Source organism: Anopheles gambiae, chromosome 3 (assembly GCF_943734735.2).
Source record: "Anopheles gambiae chromosome 3, idAnoGambNW_F1_1, whole genome shotgun sequence".
Lineage (NCBI taxonomy): Eukaryota > Metazoa > Arthropoda > Insecta > Diptera > Culicidae > Anopheles > Anopheles gambiae.
In genome coordinates, this window is record NC_064602.1 from 68,303,420 (window position 1) to 68,324,688 (window position 21,269).

Genomic DNA, 21,269 nt, shown 5'->3' on the forward strand with positions numbered 1-21,269 from the left:
GTTAAGGTAAAAAACATGGAAAAATAACATGTTTTCTGAAGCGGCTCCAAATTGTTTGGAAAAATGCTTCGGTCAGCCGCCGCCAGGTGCGCTAGTGAAAATTAAAATTACACCAGAGAGTACGATCAATGTAGCCCGGCCTTCACAATCGGACCCCGGGCATGACAGACGGAAGCCCAAAATTATTATCTCCCATATGACATCACGATCTTTTGCCCCCCCTCACCCGAGCGTGCGTCCTACCAACAATGCCACCAGCGCGGGGTTAATCTACTGTTTTTATATTGTTTTCTAGTGCGCTCACGTGGAACGAATTCCCTCTCACCCCCACCTCACGCTCCCCTTATGCGCTGAAAATGCCACGGAAGTAGTCAGCCATGTGAAGGTGAGAAATAGAGAAACGCTACCGCAATACCGGGCCCGAGAAGCGTCTAAAGTCCTGCGCACGCCAAATCAGATAATCAGAATTTAGAAAATCTAACCACAAAAGCCCATCAAAGCTGCGTCCAGCATATTAGGGCAGATTGTGCTTATACGATCACTAATAAGAAAACATACACAGCGATGGAGGAAAGGGTCTGCTGGCGCACTGGCTTTGAATCGGCGGAAAACCAACATCGAAAGCCCCACCATGGGGGACATGGACGGTCGATACACTTGTCGCTCATGTTGGACGTTGTAAAGCCGTCGTACACAGACACACACACTGGGCGTTTATGCTTGACGATGCAGTGACGTCACGGTTAGGTGGGTTTCAATGAAACAGCTCTAACTGTACTGTGCGGCAAATGGGTGCAGCTCAAGCTCTAAGGTGCAGTCTGGCGGGAATGTGCTAGTGTGTGCCCTTTGTCAATGAACCTTTGTTTTTTTAGTCTATACTTAATGTTATGATGAGGAAAACAATTCCTTTCTTCGCACGAATGGTTGCAGCAGAAGTGCAGCAAGTGCAGTAGTACAGCGAGGGCTGATGTTCTGACGGAGATAAGTTTAATGTTTTGAGTGATGTTGCTGTGCATCTAAGGGCAATGTTTTGCGCATGAAATGTGAGGAGACTAATAAACGTAATCTCAATTTGATTACATGAGAACCGATTTATGGGCATGATCAAACCAGCTACCTTACCAATTAATCCTTATCAGAAAAGGAATGTAATCATTCACAACAAAGTCCACGCCAAATGCACCACCCATATGCCTATCCTAATCGGACGACAGAATTGAAGTAGGCAAATCTTATGACAAGATCACACCAAATACCAATACGATGGCATTGTATGGGTCGTTTTTTGGTTCAGATATAGGTTAATCTGTTTATAACGACAATGCATTTGATAACGAGTTCGGCAAATAAACCGCTTAGCACCGAACCGATTCATTCTCCATGCCGTTTAGGTCGTTGAATAGATCAATCCAGAATCTTTGGGAACTAACACTTATCCGAGGGCTTATATTGTAGGTTTATCTCAATGTAGATTGAGATACTGAATACATCATCTAAGCTTTACTGTGCGATCTGGTACAAGATCTGAATGGTTCCGTTGGAGCAAAAGTCTGTAATTGGAGGGAAAGACTATAGCCTATAGACTATATATTGAATCGATTGTCAGATCTCGTAACCTTCGACTTGTCACACAGCCACACTGTCGCTATTCCTTTCAATCTACATTAGCCACACTTTCAACCCACTGTTTCAAAGCTCCGTGCGCAATTAGCTTTGCTGAAATTAATTTTTCCAAAAACAGCTCTACAGCATAATCGAGCGTAGGCAGAGCTAGCTGATTCATTTGCGCTCGAAGCCACAAAATTTGTAGATCCATTTCAACCTCCTTGGCGGTGCGCGCTGTAAACACATTTCCACTGGATATTTTTGTGACCCAAATTTGGGAGGTGTTTCGATGTTTCGGGACGTTCGGTGGTGTACTGAACGCGCGTTATTGTTTCTCAGTTCGGGGTTTGCAGACGATGAAGAGCGAATGGGCGGAACTGTAATTAGAACGCACCAGCTGTTTCAACAATTACTCATCGATCGTACCGCTCCGCGTGTGGGATGAGTTGCCCCGTGGAGGGATGCTGGCTTTAGCCCAAACAATACCCGCACTGTACCGGTACGGTTTCGTTGTTCGATTTCGGCTGTGGAGTAGTAACTCTCGAATGTCCACAAATTATCTACCCACCTATAGAGAGGTAGTATCAATATAAACACAAATTATAACGATTAGAGATAGAGAGATAGAGAGAAAGAGAGGGAGTCAAATTAGCTCCCCTTTGTGCGTCTTGGGAAGTGTAATTGGAGAAGCTTATTTTCGAGTGATGATTAAAATAAGTACCGGTTTGCCGATGGGATTGTTGTTATTCTTTGGGAAGAGCTGCAGGAAGTCAGTGGGTCAAGTGGTTAATCATACTCATCAGTATAATAATGGCTTTTAAGACTCACTTATTTAATTTCCAACCAATTGTTGTCAATCGTTAATTGTGAACAAAGTATTTATGCTTTGTACAGATGATCAATTTACACCCAAACAGCTTCCCAATAAGCTCTCTTTGGCTGGGTTGATGGTCACTAAAATCTTTGATCTAATTCTTTTAAATCTGTAAAGCTAAAATAGTTTTACTTAACGAAACAAGTCAATAAACATAGTAGCAAAATGTAAACTGATTTTCTAAACGAGGTATCTGGACAGCAAAAACCCTGCATCACGAACTGTACTTGCCGACCACTGACCGAGGCAAATGACTTCCCCTTGAGCGGAGTACCGAAACTTTCCGCACGCACAAACAAAAACGCGTGCAAACAAACAAACAAAACGTACTTTATCGAAATTTATCTAATCAAATGCTGATTTTGAAAATCATTAGCGAGCCTTCGGCGTTCACGGAATTTGCTAATGGACCTTCTTCTGCTGCTCTCCAGGCTTGGTATCATTTCGATTTTATCGTAAAAAGAAGTAGCAAAGCACAATCAGGCGGACTCTACGCAACGCAATGTCGATTACAACGCATGAAGGACGGAACCATTGTGACAGTATTTATGGAACCAATGGTAAACGGAATTCATTCATTCGCGTATTTGAAGTATCACAAGCTAGTGACTCCACTTGCATGTTCAGCCAACCTGAAAGTGACGTGTTCTGTTCTTGGTGTCGACCATCCAAACGATCGGCAGGGATACACTTTTCAGGCAACTGCATCAATCATTTCGAGTGTGATCCCGTCTGGAGGGCACGTCCAGCATGAGTTTTACTAAAACATGTCGGCACTGGACCTGGGCTAAGTTAACAAGCTCCCAAGACCCGTCAAGCGCTCGGTGTCTATCCACTGGACACGGCGCAACGCGATGATGGATGTGTGCAGCACGGCGTCCACACGCGTGCCGATACAGACCTTATCATACCGGTGCCTTCCCTTGCGATAGCAATAGATATCTGTAGAACGCATTATAAAATCAGTTGACGATCGACTGCTCCGTGCTAGTACCTTTCTAGCAGTGAATCAGGTCGTCTCCACATCATGCAAGGTGGTGTGCATCGCGCCACTCCGGAAATTGGCACAACCCGCTCTTTCTTATCAAAACTCGTATCTTCTCCAGGATCTGTATCTACCGTCTGGATCGCGCTCCTGGCGCTGGGCGTGAGCGCCATCACTGCCGAGCCGACGTGCCGTCCGACCGGCCAGTATCTGACGGCTAATCCACGGGACTGCCGGTCGTACTTCTACTGTTACGACGGCATCGCTTACTACGGTGTCTGCCAGCAGGGTTTCCGGTTCGATGAGAGCCGCCAGTCCTGTCTGCCGTCCACGGTGGCCGAGTGTTTCGAGTGCCCGACGATGGGCATGGTCTCGCTGCCCCATCCAACCTCCTGCCAGAAGTTTGTGCTTTGCTTCGAGGGAGTGGCGAATGAACGATCGTGTCCGACTGGGCTGCTGTTCAATCGCCAAATTCATCAGTGTGATCTGAGCGCTAAAGTGATCTGCTGATCTTCGACGAAAACAAACGAACGGAACCTGTTTCCATCAGCTAGTACAGTGCGCGGGCTAACAATTATGTTCTGATACGACAATAACTTCATTTTTTCCCTTCCTCAAACACATCAAAGTGCGTTAGAATCAGTGGCCAACCTATAGTCTTTGTGACATTCCCTAACATCCCTAGTGCTCGATGGAGGTTGTTTTTGATGATTGGTGGCGGTGCTATTTAGTGTAACGGGTGCGAAATAAAACCAATAAAGCCATGAGAGAGAGAGAGAGCTTCATGCAAAACTCGATGCGTCACTCGTAGCGTTACCTTTGGTGTGCTTTACTCGAACCGGATGTGGCGCCACTTTTGCTGGAAGGGGGAGAGGAGTTGGTCCGGCGTCAAAATTAACCACCAAAACCCTCACATCACAAACACATCAGCGCACACACGTCCGAACTTTCCCTTCCAAGCACACGCAAACCGTGTTCATTTTCTCGCGGGACCGGATCTGTGGACGATTTGCGGACCTAAACTGATTGGTACTTTGCTCAACAGTTGATAATGCGCTTCATGTTTTGAAGCTCACATGCGGAATTGTGATGGGTATTATTCGCGGTGTGTGTGTTTGTATGATAAGGAAAATCGTTAGGTCCGTTGGTTCCAACCGATTGGACACAAGCTCACAGTGGAGGGATTAGGAGATTGGAAAGAATTCGCTACTCCACCACACGGTATATCCTTCAAAGATATGAGTTCCATGATTCCATTCTCAGATAGCAGGCCGTAAGTTTGTCGGAAACCCACTCCAACATAACAAAAGTGGATCGGAGTCGATGGTGGCATGGGTTTTGTTTAATTACTATTTTTACCGGTCGCACGGGTACGTTCCAATACCCATCCCGTGTAGCTTACTTGGGTGAAAGAATTCCGGTGCAGTTACTGTTGGAATTCGGGGGTTTTTGGGAAAGTTTATCGGAACCTGTTTCGATGCGCTTGTGTGTGTGTGTGTTTGTGCGCGCACGATGGCCTTCACATTCGATGGTACGGCACGGGAGAAAAAGGGCATGTTTTGTTATGATGCACGGAGTAATAAATGGGAGGTCGGCTTTGATTAGCTTCGTAAAGGGGAGGAAAGAATTTCCACTTCTTTTACTTCAATCTCTGCGTATAGAGCTGCTGAATGAAGTTTTTATGTTGCTTTTTTTCATTTTTGGAAGGTCTGCTTTGCTCCCTTTTCCATCTATTTGATAAAATAGACAACTTTTTTTCGTATGGTATGATTTATTGCTCAGTTTTGAAACATCTCATACCTTTGCCATAGGGGTTTCTTTGTAAAACTTACCGCAAGGCCAGACGAGGTGAAATGTACAGCGAAATGAACTATTTGACAAGCAAAATATCTGTCAGATAACGCATCACAGCAACCAGCTGAGGTGCAATGTAAACAAATAACGTGTACAAAATTCAAACGAAATCCATTAAATAGCTTCAATGTCAAGTATTTCGTTAATTTTCAGTAAACAGCTCATCATTTCTTCCCATTTGTAAATGTTTCGCTTAAGAAGATTCTCTTTTTAAGTGACTTTCGAAAGCGGATGTTGTATCTCTCCCAACCCTTTAGCTTTACCTGTCAAATATTTCGCTTGTCAAATAATTCATTTCGCTGTACAGGTGTCCCCTGAGACACGACTATATTTGGGAACGAAAAAATGTCTCAAAGCAAGGCGTAAATCAAAAAAGTCGTATGTCGAATATCTATGAATATAAAGCTTATAACCGAAGTTGAACAGTTGGAATCTATGATATTGTATATTTTATTTAAAATAATGTTCGATTATGTAGTAATTATATTTTAAAAGCCGTAATCAATGTAGATATTCAAGATCGGGTAGTTGTGGAATCTTTGGAAACGTGTGTATATCGGTTATCAGCCCAGAAATTCAAAAAAATACATCAATTTCTTGCCAATGACAACTTTTAACTGTCAAAATCAAAATCGTCGTATCTGCGAATAGTCGTAACTCGAGGGGGTCGTAACTCGGGGAACGCCTGTATATTGCATCTCGTCTGGCCTTGCGGTTAGATTTTTGAATATTTTTCACCTTTTTTGTTCAAACTTATAGTTCTTTATGGTTGGCATTACGTAGTCTTGCTTGTTTGTTTTAATCAATGTTGTAAGTTTTATTATAATAGTAATAATAATAATAATAATTAAAATTATTATTATTATTATTATTATTATTATTATTATTATTGAAATTTTTAATATTTTTTTCATGGCTGTTATTATTGTTATTTCTTAATTGTTTTCATTATTTTTTTTTATTACCACTATTTTTACCATTGCTCGTTAAATTGTTCGATTTTTTCTAACTATTTGTCATTATTCCCTCTTGATTTGTTTTTTAGTTTTCTTTTTTTTACAAAATGGCAGTTGCAGTTTATTTATATTCAGCCTTTTTTTCTTTTTTTATCTCAACTGAATATTTTAACCCATATCGCCTCTGAAATATGTTGAACTGAGTTTTCAGTTAAGTTGTTATGTTTTTCGTGCTTTTTTCATGTATCTTGTTTACTTTTCATCGTCATTTCATTTCCTTTCATTCTAAGACATTTATATTCTTTATTCGAGGTTCGATCACCTTTCAACGACATTGGCCCAGTAGTTCCCACGAACATCCCCAACTCATTATGATCCATGCAGCGGTATGCAATTAAAAATTGAAAGCTCGTTTCATTAACGAGCAACCCCGTAGCATACCATTTTGCATAATGAACAACTTTCCCCCGCGAGCGCGTGGCAAATGTGGCAAAACGTTTAAAGTGCGCCAAATATCAAATATGCATCAAACGGCCAACAAAACTGGCAGCCACCACCTGTTGGGCTGGACGTTTGGATAGAGTACACAAAAGTGCGCATAGCGAGCATGGCATGTTTCCTATCACTCTGGCCAAACACTTTCACTGGTCGAATCGAAGGGAAGTACAGGTCCGTGCTGCTGCTACTGCTGCCACCTTACCCAGGGCAGCAGTGCAATCGATTCGACAATTTCGTCTATTCCAATCATGAGCTGTGTGTGTTTGCGCCCTGGAATGAAAACCACCCCGGTTGCGGGTGGGGATCGTCAACATTCCAAGGCCATTAATAGGGACTGTATCGGTAGCATTAGAAAGTGAAACGAATGCTACATATGCGATGTGGATTAAATTCAGACAACCGAGGCAAAATACCCGAGGTCCGAGGTAATGAGTGGTCTTGCGCTGACTTCTATTTTTATTCGCTGACAAGGGCGTTTTTTAATTCCTTTTTTTTCTCCTCTAATAAAACTCATACAATCTGGAAGTACGACGCGACTTGTGATGAAATTGAATCGAATAGACTTTTTTCTTTGCACGCACTTGACTTTAAAAAAATAATCGTATCATTCCATGAAGGCTAACAAGTACACGGTGAGGTGTCACAGTAGGGTGAAGCTTTCAGTTTCATTGCAAGAGAGGGCCACAAGCCAAAAAGCCAGTACCAACCACTCACTCTCCCTCCCGTTCTACCATTAGCCGCCTACGATTGATGACATTTTGCAATCATTTTTATACAGCGTTTTGTTTTTTTTTTTGCTTTTTTATTCATTTGCTGGTTCACATTCATCGAATATGAATGGGATTGAGCAAAAGCTGCGTCCCGGGTAATAAATGCAACATTTTGTAAGGTTGCATTCCCACACACACCGATGAGGAAACAAACACACACTTAAAGGCAATGAACCCACGGGCAAAACGGTCTTATTAGCTGAGGCGTTTCGATGAAAATGTCACTCCCCGTGCCAAAGCTACTCTAATACAGCGCTTAGGCAGCTTAAAGGTGGCAACGAAGTGCCTAACAGTAATTTCAATCTATTACAGAAGTTTATCGTCTTTTTGATATAGTATTATTTTTATAAATTAAGGCTATATTTTATAGACTTGTACAAATCCAATCACAATATCACCAAGCTTACCATACTTCAATCTTTTTCGGTTAAGAAGCATCGCCTGAGAACCGGGGCCGCCCCGAAAGACTCTCTCACCTTGACTTTCTTTACGCTTCACCAGCGTTCAGTGGCAATTTTTTGTTGCTGTTGCTCGCTTCCCGATGTAGGTCAGTCGCTGTTGGCCGTTTCGATCGAATGCGAATGCACGGCAAAAGGGTGTACGCCGTCGGTGTGCTGGAATGCGGTAACCTCTCGCGCAACACAATCGCACCTCGGCTTCTCGCTTTCGGTTTGTACCGAAAATGAAGACGCACGGTGTGGCACCCCTCGTGCAGAAGGCGCTTTGTGCCAAAGGTACACACCATCGCGGGTGTGGGCCAAATGCCGAAGCGTTCGGTGCCATTTAGAGCGGGTTAGATTCATTTGGATTTAGAGAGTATGTTGCAAAAATTCTAAGAAATGTTGGCATTTCAAGGGAAATTGTTAGGTTAGGTTAGGTTAGAAAGCTTTTGCATTCCATGTTTGCGTACTTTGTAGAGATCAGTGCTATGAAACAACGATTTCTATTCAGTCTTAAGCATTGAATCCCAATCAACGATCAATGCTAATTTAGTTCTTGAAATACTTTGAGTTTATTCAACTGCTTCATACAATACATTTTGTATCTAAATTCATTTTGTCCAAAAAGATCAACATAATTTTCAATTCAGTTGCATCTCAAATGCAAACGCTTTAAACACTACAAAAAGGGATTGAGCTTTGACTTCTGCACTTTGCGGCAGTAGGCCATGAGAAGCATTATTTTAGGCCAGTGCTTGGATAACCTCACGCCATTCACACCGCAGTGGACAATACTGTTGTTCCAAATTTTCGTCACCATGCTGTTTTTTGTTTTATTTCACGGTGAGAACTGAGCCCGCTCGGTTTCATCTTTTAAACGGATCATTTCTCTACCCATTTCCTCTGCCGCACTTTTCTTTAGCATCTTCATTTTTCATTCCTCCAAAAAAAAACAACACAAAACTGGCAAACTGGGCCGCCAACCTGGTGAGAGATTACTAACATTTTGCTATCCCCCTGCATCTCTTTTTTCTCTTGATATGTTGTTCCATATCCGTCCCGCGGCTAGCTCCAAAAAAGTAATCACCATTGGGCCCGGACTGGGGCTGATGTGCGACCCCGTTTCGCGTGCGGTCAGACTTTCAGCACCTTTGTCCAAGGAAGGAGGTTCGGGTACACAAAAAAAAGATCTTTAGTAGAAGAAGAAGCAACCCGATCTGCTTTCGATTGGGCATCGTAAAATGTTAAAACGTCTCGCACTCTGCGGAACGCATCCCACGGCGCCAGCAAACGCACAACAATCGGGCCCAAGGTTCACACGGTTGTCGAAAAGGCGCAACGACCCGGAGAGTGACACGTTGATTTGGGAAGGTACTTTTGGCAGGGGTGGAAGGAGAGGAAGGAGGTCCGAAGCTTAGATAGTAACTGTGTCTATTTGGGAACGTTACTACCCTTTCCCAAAATCTGCGAGAGAACGCAAGTGTGCGGCAAAATGGTCGGCGGTGCAAAATTGGTTCTGGAGGTTGTTGGGTGTTATTTTCACGCTGTAACTCAATTTTAAGCAACGTTTTGCATGTCAGAGCCTCTTTGCAAATGAATTTTTAGTCACAGAGCACCTCGCCAGTAATAAAAAATGATTGCATATCACTGTTGAATAACAGCATGTCATTCTTCATGTAAGTATCAAACTTTCGATCATTTCGACCTAAAATTTATATCAAATTACTCTCTGAAACCTCAAAATACAAATAAAAGATCCAAAAATGTTAGTTATAATAAGAAGAAGAAGAATCTCTCGTAATGATTCTCGTATGACACAACAACTGCGCCTGAAATTAGGCAATTGAAAGCTAAACCTCATGACCAGCTTCAATTTTCAGAACTAGAAGTTATTCAAAACAGGTAAAAAAGTCCCAAAAGAGTGAACAACATATCATTAACATTCTTCACTTTATCAATAACCCATGCTACGCTGTTGTTTAATATCCTTAAATACTAACAAGAACGCTAGAAGGAAACAAGGAATATCATACCAAACTGTCCGCATCGCCGCCAGTGCCGCTCGCCGCCGTGCCGTTGCTCATTGTATCCGATCGGGTCGACGGCACGGTACGCCGGAACGGCAATCCATACTACGGCCCAGCAGAATGCACGCGCAACCGGTGTGACTGGGTGTGCTGCTATGCTCGAGACCGTTCTTCACCACGCACGACCAAGCGCCGAAGGATGTGCACCGTGAGGCTTCGAATTTTGCACCAAAGACCTTCACCGTAAGGTTGTTTTTTCTTCTTTTTTCACCAACACACACACACGGACACACAAACAAGAGCACTCGTACTTGAAGACTTTAAAGTGATTCGTAATAAATCCAGCACCATAGACGGGGGGCGGCTGCACTTTCACATTTCCTTCACAATGAGATTCGTACGGCCGCATCGGTGGCTCATACCGTGGAGCCTGTGTGCATTAACTAATTTTCCTTTTGCACGGCACACCCTGTTACACACACACACACGCGCACTCAGAGACCACAACAATTCGCTTATGAGCACCGAAACTAAGCTTGCCAGTACACACAAGAGCAGCAAAAACTGGTAACAACCATTTGAAGGCAGGCCAACCACTTGCATCCGAGACTGCACAGGCTGCCTGCTCCGGGCGGAACGCGATCTTGTACAGCACGCAGTTGTACACCGGGCGAGACAGATTCGATATCGAAATTTTCACTTTTCACCGGCACACACTCCGAAAAGCCGCACACACACACGTACAAGTGAATAGTTTGCAACGAGCGTCGTACCAGTGGAACGGAACCGTCGTGAGGATCGAAAATCTCCAACGCTCGATCGGCTTTCGCTGGCTATTTTGTCGGATGATTTTGTGGCAGCATGTACTTGCGAAAGGGGGTTTTCCCTCGTCTTACATTACTCTCATGTTCCCTCCCCCCGTCCTCCCCTGCGCTCTCCTTTCACTTTAGGGGTAGGGACGGGTGCGTAATATTTTTCTCCTCCTCCTGCCCTGGCGCGCGCTTCGTGTGGGGTTTGGGAAAATTTCTCCCAACTGCGCGTAGTACTTGCGGGAATCAAGTGACGCGGGCTAGGGAGCGAGCAGGCGAGATGATTGAACAACAAACTCTCTTTACTGCTGGGTGTACGGTTTACGGCTGTGCACGATTTGTTAGCACACGATGAGCGCTGTTTCGGTGATGGTTTTTGTAGTGTAATTGTGGTTTTGCCTATTGATTATGCTGGCATGCTGTTGGCATGCTATTGGCGCTAGACCCAGCCGAAGTGGACGGAGTGGCAGTCTTGGTTATCGTGTCAAGCTTTTTGTCCGTGTTTGTTTACGGCATGAAGCGAGTTAGCACCATCTTGGGCTAAGCAGAAGCGTACACCTGAAACGGGTAGAGAAGATGATAATGGTGATGAGAAAGTTACGCAAAACATGATACATTATGATAAACATTTTCTCTACTTTTCTTAGTATTCTGAACTTTTTATCATTTTCTTCTTTTCTTTTCTATTCTTCTTTCATGCTTTTTTTCTTTACTTTTTTATTTTTTGTTACTTTTTTACTGTTTAGGATAAGGTAGTGGTAGGAAAAAACTAATCAATTTAAAATTATTTTCTTTAGTTTAATTTTCAGACTTTCTGTTAAATGTTTTAATCTTATTTACTTACAAGGAATCAAAGGACAAATGCAATTCTTTAACATGACTCTTCATTCAATTTTTATAAGAAACGTTTGCATTAAATAAATGGACAAAAATTGTCGGTTCTTCATGAGTTCGTGTTCCCGCACTAACAAAACTTTAATTTCACTTTCAAAATTAGTATCCTATGAGACACCAGACAAATTTTGACAGCTCTATCAGTCAAACTCTAACCGTGATGGCAAAAAAAGTGAAGCAACTTCGTTCAGAAGTGTGCCTGATCAAAAAATAGCACTCCGTAGCGTCTAAAATGAACTTCGTGTGGTAGTTTGTGGAAATCGTATAAGACTATTCCAGCATCTACAACATCTTGGCGCTATTAGACAACAATTAAAGCATCAAAAGAAAGCCTAGTTTCTAGTCCCTGAGCGACTAGAAGCTCCAAAAGATGCGGAAAATCCAAAGGGAAAAGTCTCTACTTCGCTACATTCGTTTGACCGGGAGCTCGATGTAACCTGCCAAACAATGAAATAGAACCTGGTAAACATGAACAAACATATCAGGAAGCAGAAACCACTTCCACTGGCTTCGCAGCGGCAAGCAATGGCGCCAAAACTCATTGCGACCATTTCAGGCGAATTTCGGAGGAATTTCGATACAACATCCACCAGTAGCCACGATTTTTTCCCAACGATTTTTTATGGATAAACATGACGAAAACTGAGGAGGAATTGATAAAAATCGAAGATATATCTTAAAACATGCCTACACGCATTTCATCGATCGCCATAGAGAAAATTCCGAATAACTAACGACAGGCAGCTCGCAAGGTAATAGATTTTGCATGTAAACTTGAATAATTATTAACTTTCAAAGGATGTTCATGGAACGAAATTATCTCGCTTAGTTTTTTAACTGCCGAAAAAAGTCCTATTTTGTCAATGCAAACGTTAGCATAATGACTAAAATGTCTAAAATAAGAAGAGTATAATTATTAGAAAACACTGCACAGTTTGTACTTTCTTTTGCTGATGATATGAGGCCCAGATCAATGTACAAGAGCAGACAAATTGTTAAACTATGTACAGAGCCATGGGCAATAGCAATATTCCCGACCATTACTGTAACCACGAAGAGAGCAACCATAATCAACAGATATGCAAACGATCAGTAACCTTATTCTCATTTGACAGGAACAGCGACGAACGCGCCAATCATCAAAAGATCTTTTTGTACAAATCAGAGTTCAACAACAATTCGGACACGCGCGACGTCATCCATTCGACCAGCTCAACTAGTTCCGTCTTCTTTTTTTTATTCAATTAATGTTTACGAGTGCTTCGTGAATGAATTTCCGCATTGCAGCGTCTTTACAAAGACGCAAAACAGTTTCGCTCGATCGAGCAACAAACAATTGCTAGCAGTAAAGAAAAAAAAAAACAAACAAACTTCAAATAGTATAAATTAAGCTACCCAGACCCGTATCATCTAGCCACATACAGTGTGTGCCACAACAACACCATCCTCCCCAAACACACCTGGCTGAACGTGCCAAATTGACTACCCAAGTGACATTGTTTTTCCCCCCCGTGGCACGAAGCAACAGCGCCAGATAAGCGGCGGCACGTCACGATCACACTAAAAACCCCCGGCCAAACTCAGTGGGGTGAGGGAGTCAGAAGCATCTTTTAATCCCAGCATGATGTCAACATTCCAATGCATGCAAGTTGGCACTGGCCGGGCGGGTTTAACTCGGTTCGCTTGCTGAATCAAGTTTCGCTTGGAAATGGTAACATCATGATCAAATCATTTCCTAACCCATCTTCGGGGTCCATCTTGCGGGTGAGCGATTAAAATTGCTCTCTTCCCTCGGGGGGAGGACAGGTTTTAAGACGAACGAAGGCCCCGCGGGGCAAATCGTTCGATCCATGGCGGTATTGATGCAACACCCCATCGAACGGCGGGCGGGGAGAGGGTGGTTAATTGCAAGTGACAAACTGCAGTGTGCGAGGGGAGGCTCGCATCAGCAGAAGAACGAACGTTACGTCAGGAGGGCCGCCTGAAGGCACATCCAAGGGGTAGGCACAATATTTCCTAAGCGTGTCGCGCTAGCGCTTGACGTTTAGATGTTGCTACAAGGTAACGCTTTTTTGACTTGGTAGGGGTATCCAGTGTCGTATAAGTAATTTTGTTCGCTTAACAATATTTATAGTTACAAAAAAACGCAAACTCTTCCTAAACATCTTGCTATTTCCCACTCAGCTTGTCACTCGCCTCGTGGCAGCGAGGTTGTCCCCTATCGTCAGACGAAAACGTGCCCCAGTTTGCAAGTTGACAATAAGTTCTCCTCTCCAGCGCCACCCCGTCTGCCAGCCTCTACAGTGTGCTGGTGTGTTGAGCAAACGGTTATTAAGCAGCTCGGCCCCATGTGCCGAGAAGCACAATCATATTGAGGTCAGGTGAACACCGACTCCGGTTCGACCCTCCATCATCCTCATCTCGTGGTGTGTCGTTTTTAGAACGTTTACCTCAATCCGGGCCTGTTCAAACGGGGGTTGAGTAACACTTTTTATCAACCTTTTGCTTGACTGTTTGTATTATTCAAAATAAATGTTTCGTTTAACGTGTAAATATTTTTACCCCCGCAAAAAAGGCTTCTTTATTTTATTAAATAACTGTTTAAGCAATTATTTAACAAACTTCTAGAACCGTTTTGCAATCAAATCGTTCTTTGCTCGGCTATTTGTTATTTGATTTCCCCTCGCTCCATCCTGTGCCGTAAGCGTAAATCGGGTTTCCAGCCGTTGCGACCGTTCAGCTCTTTCTATGCGGGTCTTCTAAACAAAAAAACGCCGTGCTTACTGCGCTGTGAACGTGTGGTACACGATGCATCGATTCGGCGATGATATAATGAAGAGCCGAAGAGCTCACCGTTGCTGCCTAAGGTCTACCAGCATTGTGGGGTTGTGCATTAGATAATGACTTATTAAACGTCGAGCCAGACGGTGCCGAAGAATGCATTTCCTTAAATCAACAGCAAGCAAAAAAAAATCACGTATACACGTGAAGCTAAGGCGCGTATTGATAAAACATGATGAACACATACACACACACTCTGTTGTGGGGCATTGCAAGAGCACGAGCGATCATACAAATTATGCGACTTTGAAACAACACCCCGCCCGCGCCGTCTTACACATCGCATGGTCTGTCTGGCGGGGCAGCGCCTTGAACGATTTGCATATTTTCATTCTTTCCAACCCTCGGCAGTGGCAATGCCGTGAGGCACGTCCACACGAATCACAGAGTCAGACGCACACACACACACACACACACACACACACAAACACACAGAAAACAGTCACAGCTATAGACTGAAGGAGAATGGAAATACCAACATAGGACAAGCCTGTTCTGTGGTGCTATTGTTCGCTTCGAGCAGCACCATCACAATTCTGTTGCGTGGAATGGACCATACATTAAACATTATTCTTCGCAGGCGCACACACACAAACACTCGTTTCAGAAAGGAGAGGGTGGTGGCAAAAAATAAACAGCCAATCCCCTTCCCCCTTACAACACAAATCACCGATCGTACGACCAGCGAACATATTCGTCGCCAGTCGCTTTTCTGTCGACGTTAAAAAAAGGGAAATTCCTTTCACAAATTTCACATTCTTCAAATCTGCTTCAACACACACAGAGCATAGAAAGGGGGGTGGTAGAGAAACACCATCGGAACGGCTAGCAACAAAACAACAACACACACCGATCAGCGATCGTGCTCACCTTCGCTCTGTCTCTCACCCACACGTACGGTCGGGGTGGATTTCTGCGACAAAAGGTTGACGTTTCCGCACAAAAAAAAACCTCTACTGAAGGGATTGAGGGTTGTGTTTTGTTTAGGGGGAGGAATGGAAAAGTGCTAGCATACATTAAAAATCCACACCACGCACTATTTTCACGTTCATATTTGCTTTGCAAATAACACACACACACACTCACACAGTGCGATCTGGCGCGCGTGATCGTTGCTTACTTTGAGCACCGTTGCATCCTCTTTCTGCTCACAAAATCACTTATACACGCGTGAAGTCAGATTTTCACAGTATCGTCACCGGATATGCACTTACGTGCTGAGCTATTTTAAGGCACATGATCACACATCGAACACATATTTTGAAACAATGACAATCACAACACCTTTCCAGCACCGTATGAAGCACGAGAAGCAGTAGCTCCGGACGCGAGCGAACCGAACACTCGAAACGAAACAAATGATCTCGGACCTGCAGCCGTACGGAGGCACCACGCATCATCCCCGCAGGTCTCGTGGGGTTGTGTGCGAGAGACGTTCGTCGCTTTGGCAAGGGAGTTGAACTTTCTAGGCGCACACAAACGTCCATCCGGAAGGGTGAGTGTGTTGGTATCGCAGGGGTTGATTTCGGGGGCAAACCGAAGATCAGGTTCGATTTATTTTCAATTCGATTTTAATTCGATATTTTAATTCGATTTATTTTCATGACATAAAACATGTGTTGATACTTTTGTTTCTAGTTAGTGCTGATTTTGTGGAACAAATCAAGTTAAAATTAAGCAAGACTCTAAACCTCGATCAAGCGACGAACCCTGCACAGGTATACGTGCCTCTACAGGTGTGTAAGTGTAGGTGTGTTTTAAATGATTTGCTGGTTAGAGCGATGATCGTGTTTCATCCGGGGGTACACAGATTAAGGGTAGGAGCACGGATAACCGAGCTGATCTCGATTCTATCTAATACAATCTAATCTAATCGAAATAAAAATTAAGAAAGGGTTATTTTGAAAGTCTGTAATTTATTTTAAATATTTGTAAGATCATAACTCCCACGGTGAAATGTATGAAAAGCCTAAATATAGTTGATTTCATGAAATTATATCATTCAGTAGATCACTTTCAGATCGAGCCAAACGCCTCAATGTAGGCAATATTGCTTACACCTTGAGTTGTTGAATTTATTGCAACAGAATTAAGGGTTGGTTTTCATGTTACAGGAAGCATTTATGCTCAACCTGTATTTTAATAATTTTTCATGAAATTGTTCAATTATTTTATAGCTCCAAATACTTTAATTATCCATTTATTATTAGTAATATTGCTCTCCTCTTAAAGATATTATTAGTGATATTATTTTTTAAAATTGTTTAATGCACTCGCCAGCCCAACAATAAAATAATGTAAAAGTGAAAACCTTTATTAACTTCACCATTGTGCGGTTTCTTTTGAGTTTGACAGATATCTGAAGTGTTCGTTCGGGTTCCTCCCACCACGAAACGAACCCACTGCAATTCACTTTCATTCGTGCGCGATCGTTGCAGTGTTGGTGCTGTGTTGTTGCTGCTGGCAGCAGATTCAAGCAGCTGAAGAAGCCACCAGAGATCATCATCATCATCAGTTACCAAAACTTCAACGCACAAGCAACCAGTTGCGTAAAGCAGACGAGCAGCTTCACCGTTCGTGCGCTTAAATGTCGTGGCATTTGCTACCCTTGCGTCGTAGCGTAGGGTAATCCACTCCACACGATGGAAACACCAGTGAGTGAAGCTACGGACACGACCACAACCGCAGTGCGTAGTCGTAAGGCACAGAAAAAGGCACAGAAAGGTAGTGAAGAAAGCGCCACCGTGAACGAGCAACGATCGCCCTCGATGGAGACGGCTGTGAACGAAAGACATCACAAGCTGAAAAGCGACGAACCCGAGAAACGCTCACCTGCGGAAGCAATCAGCGAACGGAATGGCGCTTTCGAGGAAGTGGACGATCGTTTCAGCATTTCCATTCGCCTGCAGTTCAATGCTGCTACGGTGGGTCTGTTTTTGCTCTCGTTCCTGACACGGTTCTATCGCATCACACACCCACGCGGTGTTGTGTAAGTGTGAAAAGTGTTTTCTTTCAAGATCGATGATGGTGTGCCTAACAAAGCAATCTGTTTTCCAGCTTCGATGAGATACATTTCGGAAAGTTCGTCTCGCTGTACCTCAAAAACACCTTCTACTTCGATCAGCATCCTCCGCTGGGGAAGTTGATGATTGCAGGCGCTGCCGGAGCAGTCGGATATAGTGGAAGCTTCGAGTTTCCAAAGATCGGCAGCGAATATGATGCGGTAAGCATAACGTGGCGTGGAATCATTGGAAAATTCGTCAAGCTTAGGTATGAGAACCAGTTTTGCGACAGCGCAACGCACACACAATGGCGACACAAATGAGCAACGCGCGCGCGTCCGTCTGTGGAACTGGTTTGCGGGCTAAAACCATAACCTTCGCTATTCCATCGAAAAAGGGCGCGGTGGGGAGCTTAATCTCATGCTGCTGCTCCTCCTACCTTCTTCAATCAGTGAAGATGAAAGTGAAGACGCATCTCGGGTTACGTGCATACTGTTTACAGTAGATTTTAACAAATCTCGCTCACCTTGCAATGCTTGTGTTTGGTGCGGATGGCAAAGTTTCAGTAATGTTTGATCGAGTCCCGGATGAAAGTTCATTGGAAGTGATGATTGCTTTCGTTCGTTTCTGATGTTTGGCTAAATGTCAGTGTCAATGTTTGCAGGACAAAGATCACGATCGTTTGAAGTGTGCGAATATTAGAGAGGAATGGAGAGAATCTCAAGGTCTAAGCAGCACCATTAATCATCTTTTCAATCTTCAATAAATCTCTTTTCAGTCCGTTCCTATCCTTGCGCTACGCTTCGTTCCGGCATTATGTGGAAGTCTACTGGCACCGATCGTCTACTCGATTCTACGCCAGGTTAAGCTCGGTCAAGGTGTCAGCATTCTTGGTGGACTTCTTATCATTCTAGGTACTTGAAACGCTGCCAATCAGCAAGATCTTGTGGTCCAGATTTCTCACAAATGATCCTTTCCGTTCCAGACAATGCCCTCTTGACTCACTCTCGCTTTATTCTGATGGAATCGATGCTGCTCTTCTTCGCGGCGTTAGGAATCCTGACCGTGCTGAAGTTCCTCCAAGCCCACCCATTCTCCGCCCGCTGGTGGACACTGGGCACGATTGCGTCCGCCTCACTAACTGCAGCCGTTTGTGTGAAGTTTGTCGGCTTCTACAGCTACCTGTTGGCGATGTACATCATCGGACGACACGTCTGGATGGAGCTACCCGATCGTCGCCGTTCGAACGCTTCCATCCTGCTGAAAGTGATCACCAAATCCCTGCTCATACTGGGCGTATCGCTCGCCGTGTACATCGGCTGCTTCTATCTGCACTTCGCCACACTGTACAAGGCAGGACCGCACGATAACGTCATGACTAGCGCTTTCCAGGCATCGCTGGAGGGTGGTTTAGCATCGATCACGAAGGGACAGCCACTGCGCGTACAGCACGGCTCACAGATCACGCTCAAGCACACGCACGGGCGCGTCTGCTGGCTGCACTCGCACACGCACGTCTACCCAATCAAGTACAAGGATGGTCGCGGCTCGAGCCACCAGCAGCAGGTAACGTGTTACGGCTTTAAGGACGTCAACAACTGGTGGATCGTGAAGCGCCCGAACAAGGACAGCCTGATGGTAGACGATGAACCCGACTACATCGAGCACGGGGATGTGATACAACTGGTGCATGGTGTTACGAGTCGTGCGCTAAACTCGCACGACGTTGCCTCACCGATGTCTCCACTCTGTCAGGAAGTGTCGTGCTACATCGACTATAACATCTCGATGCCAGCCAACCTGCTCTGGCGCGTAGAGCTACTCAACGGCAAAGAGTCCAAGAACAAGTGGCACGCCATCACCTCCCAGGTGCGGCTGGTACACGTAAACACAACCGCCGCACTCAAGTACACCGGCGAACAGCTCCCAGACTGGGGCTACAATCAGTTCGAGGTGGCGGCCGATCGGCGCCAGCAGACGATCGACACGATCTGGAACGTGGAGGAGCACCGCTACACGCAGCACAAAGACAAGAAGGACGTGCTGAACAAACTGCTTGCCACCGAGATGATACCGACCGAGCCGACGAAGCTGTCGTTCTGGAACAAGTTCTCCGAGCTGCAGCTGAAGATGTTGCTGCACGCGGACAAGCTGGAGAGCCACATGTACTCGTCCGAGCCGCACGAGTGGCCCCTGATGGATAAGGGCATTGCTTACTGGATCGATGGCGACTCGAACGCGCAGGTCCATCTGCTCGGCAACCTTGTCATCTGGTACTCGGCTACGATGGCGATCGTGCTGTACGTGGCGTTCTTGGTGTTTTATCTGATTCGTAGAAGGCGTGAGATATACGACCTGGAACCAGTTGAGTGGGATCAATTCCGACTGGGTGGTGAGATTTTCCTTGCAGGATACCTCATTCACTATCTGCCGTACTTCTTCATGGAGCGCACGCTCTTTCTGTACAACTATCTGCCGGCGCTGCTGTTTAAGGTGATGTTGCTCTGCTTTGTCGTCGATCACTGTCAGCTGGCGTTGAGGAAGTTTGTGAAGCAGTCGACATTGGTGATCGGTATCTTCCGGGCAATCGTTGTAGCCTGGTTTTCCGGTGTGCTGTACTTCTTCCAGCGATATAGTGTGCTGTGCTATGGAACTACCGCTCTTTCGGCAGACGATGTATTGGATCTGCGTCTGAAAGATACATGGGATTTGATCGTCCACAAGCCTTAGGCTCTTGTTTAACAGTTATAGTACTAATAATACTCCATTTTCGTTGCGAAAATATATTGTTACCCTAGCCGTCTTTTTAACGATCGTGTCTTTGTCTATGTTAACTCTCCCACTAAATATCACAAAACAAGGATTTTTGAAGGAAAACTTGGGAATTGTAACTGTTTGGTTTAGATCATATTGCACTTGTTGATCGGGGAAAGGTGACCGTTAGCGTTAAACCGTTAGCGTTAGAACCGGTTTGTTCATACCGGTTCTATAGTTACTAGAATAACTACACAACATAGGAGAACTTCAACCCAATGAGACATTTTGGACCTAGCTTGAACAAAAACTCGGCTGTCTTGCTCTATTTTCTATACTGCACCTGCTTGCACTCATTCGCGAGCGTTGAAATATACTCTCCCGTTTTCATGTTCTCGCGAATTGCCTGCTGCTGTAAGAATGTATGCGTGAATGTGCAGCGTTTTTCTCTGTGCCTTCTCTTCTAACCCTTCGTTTGTACTCCCTTCTTCGATCGATTCAATGCGCGATTCCTGATTCGACCGCACAGTAACATTTGTAAGGTTTCGTGACAATGAGATACTGTACGAAAATATACATATCATTTTCATTTAGCATCCGTGGTCCACACGGAACGCCGATACCTCGAACACCACCGGCAAATATCAAATTTTCGATATTGGCGGTGTGATGGTGTGATGGTGAATGTGTCGTCCCCCCCCCTCTCCTCATCATTAAATCATATTCAATTCACTTGCTACATCTCCTCCCTTTTCCTCTTCTCCTAGAACTCATACAAATGAAATTCGAGAGAGAAGTGGGAGAGAGGGAGGAGCAATTAGCTTTTTGCTCTCTCTCAAAAAATAAGTCCAAAATTGTCTGCCTTTGGGTACCAGTATGGGTACTGAGATAGGGCCCCATCTCAGGTCCATAGTTTTACCCTTTCATCGCGTTTTGGTCGTTTGGGGAGAGGCGTACGGA

General features: G+C 44.4%; 2 protein-coding genes across 3 annotated transcripts; both read left to right on the plus strand.

Moving 5' to 3' along the window:
- The first annotated feature begins 3,402 nt into the window (after positions 1–3,402).
- Positions 3,403–3,991, plus strand: LOC3291167 (protein obstructor-E). 2 transcript variants are annotated; one of them, XM_061654596.1, is made up of 2 exons: positions 3,403–3,513; positions 3,586–3,991. In XM_061654596.1, the coding sequence occupies exons 1-2, from the start codon at positions 3,507–3,509 to the stop codon at positions 3,972–3,974; spliced, it is 396 nt and encodes a 131-aa protein (XP_061510580.1). In that variant the 5' UTR covers positions 3,403–3,506; the 3' UTR covers positions 3,975–3,991. The 2 variants fall into 2 exon arrangements, with proteins under 2 accessions (XP_061510580.1, XP_554263.2); XM_554263.2 differs by having other exon boundaries at positions 3,408–3,516.
- Positions 3,992–16,951: 12,960 nt separating this feature from the next.
- LOC1278880 (protein O-mannosyltransferase 1) lies at positions 16,952–20,365 on the plus strand. Its single transcript, XM_318526.5, has 4 exons — positions 16,952–17,542; positions 17,611–17,776; positions 18,334–18,469; positions 18,541–20,365. Exons 1-4 carry the CDS (start codon positions 17,196–17,198, stop codon positions 20,283–20,285), a joined length of 2,394 nt encoding a protein of 797 aa, XP_318526.5. The 5' UTR covers positions 16,952–17,195; the 3' UTR covers positions 20,286–20,365.
- The last annotated feature ends 904 nt before the right edge of the window (positions 20,366–21,269 follow it).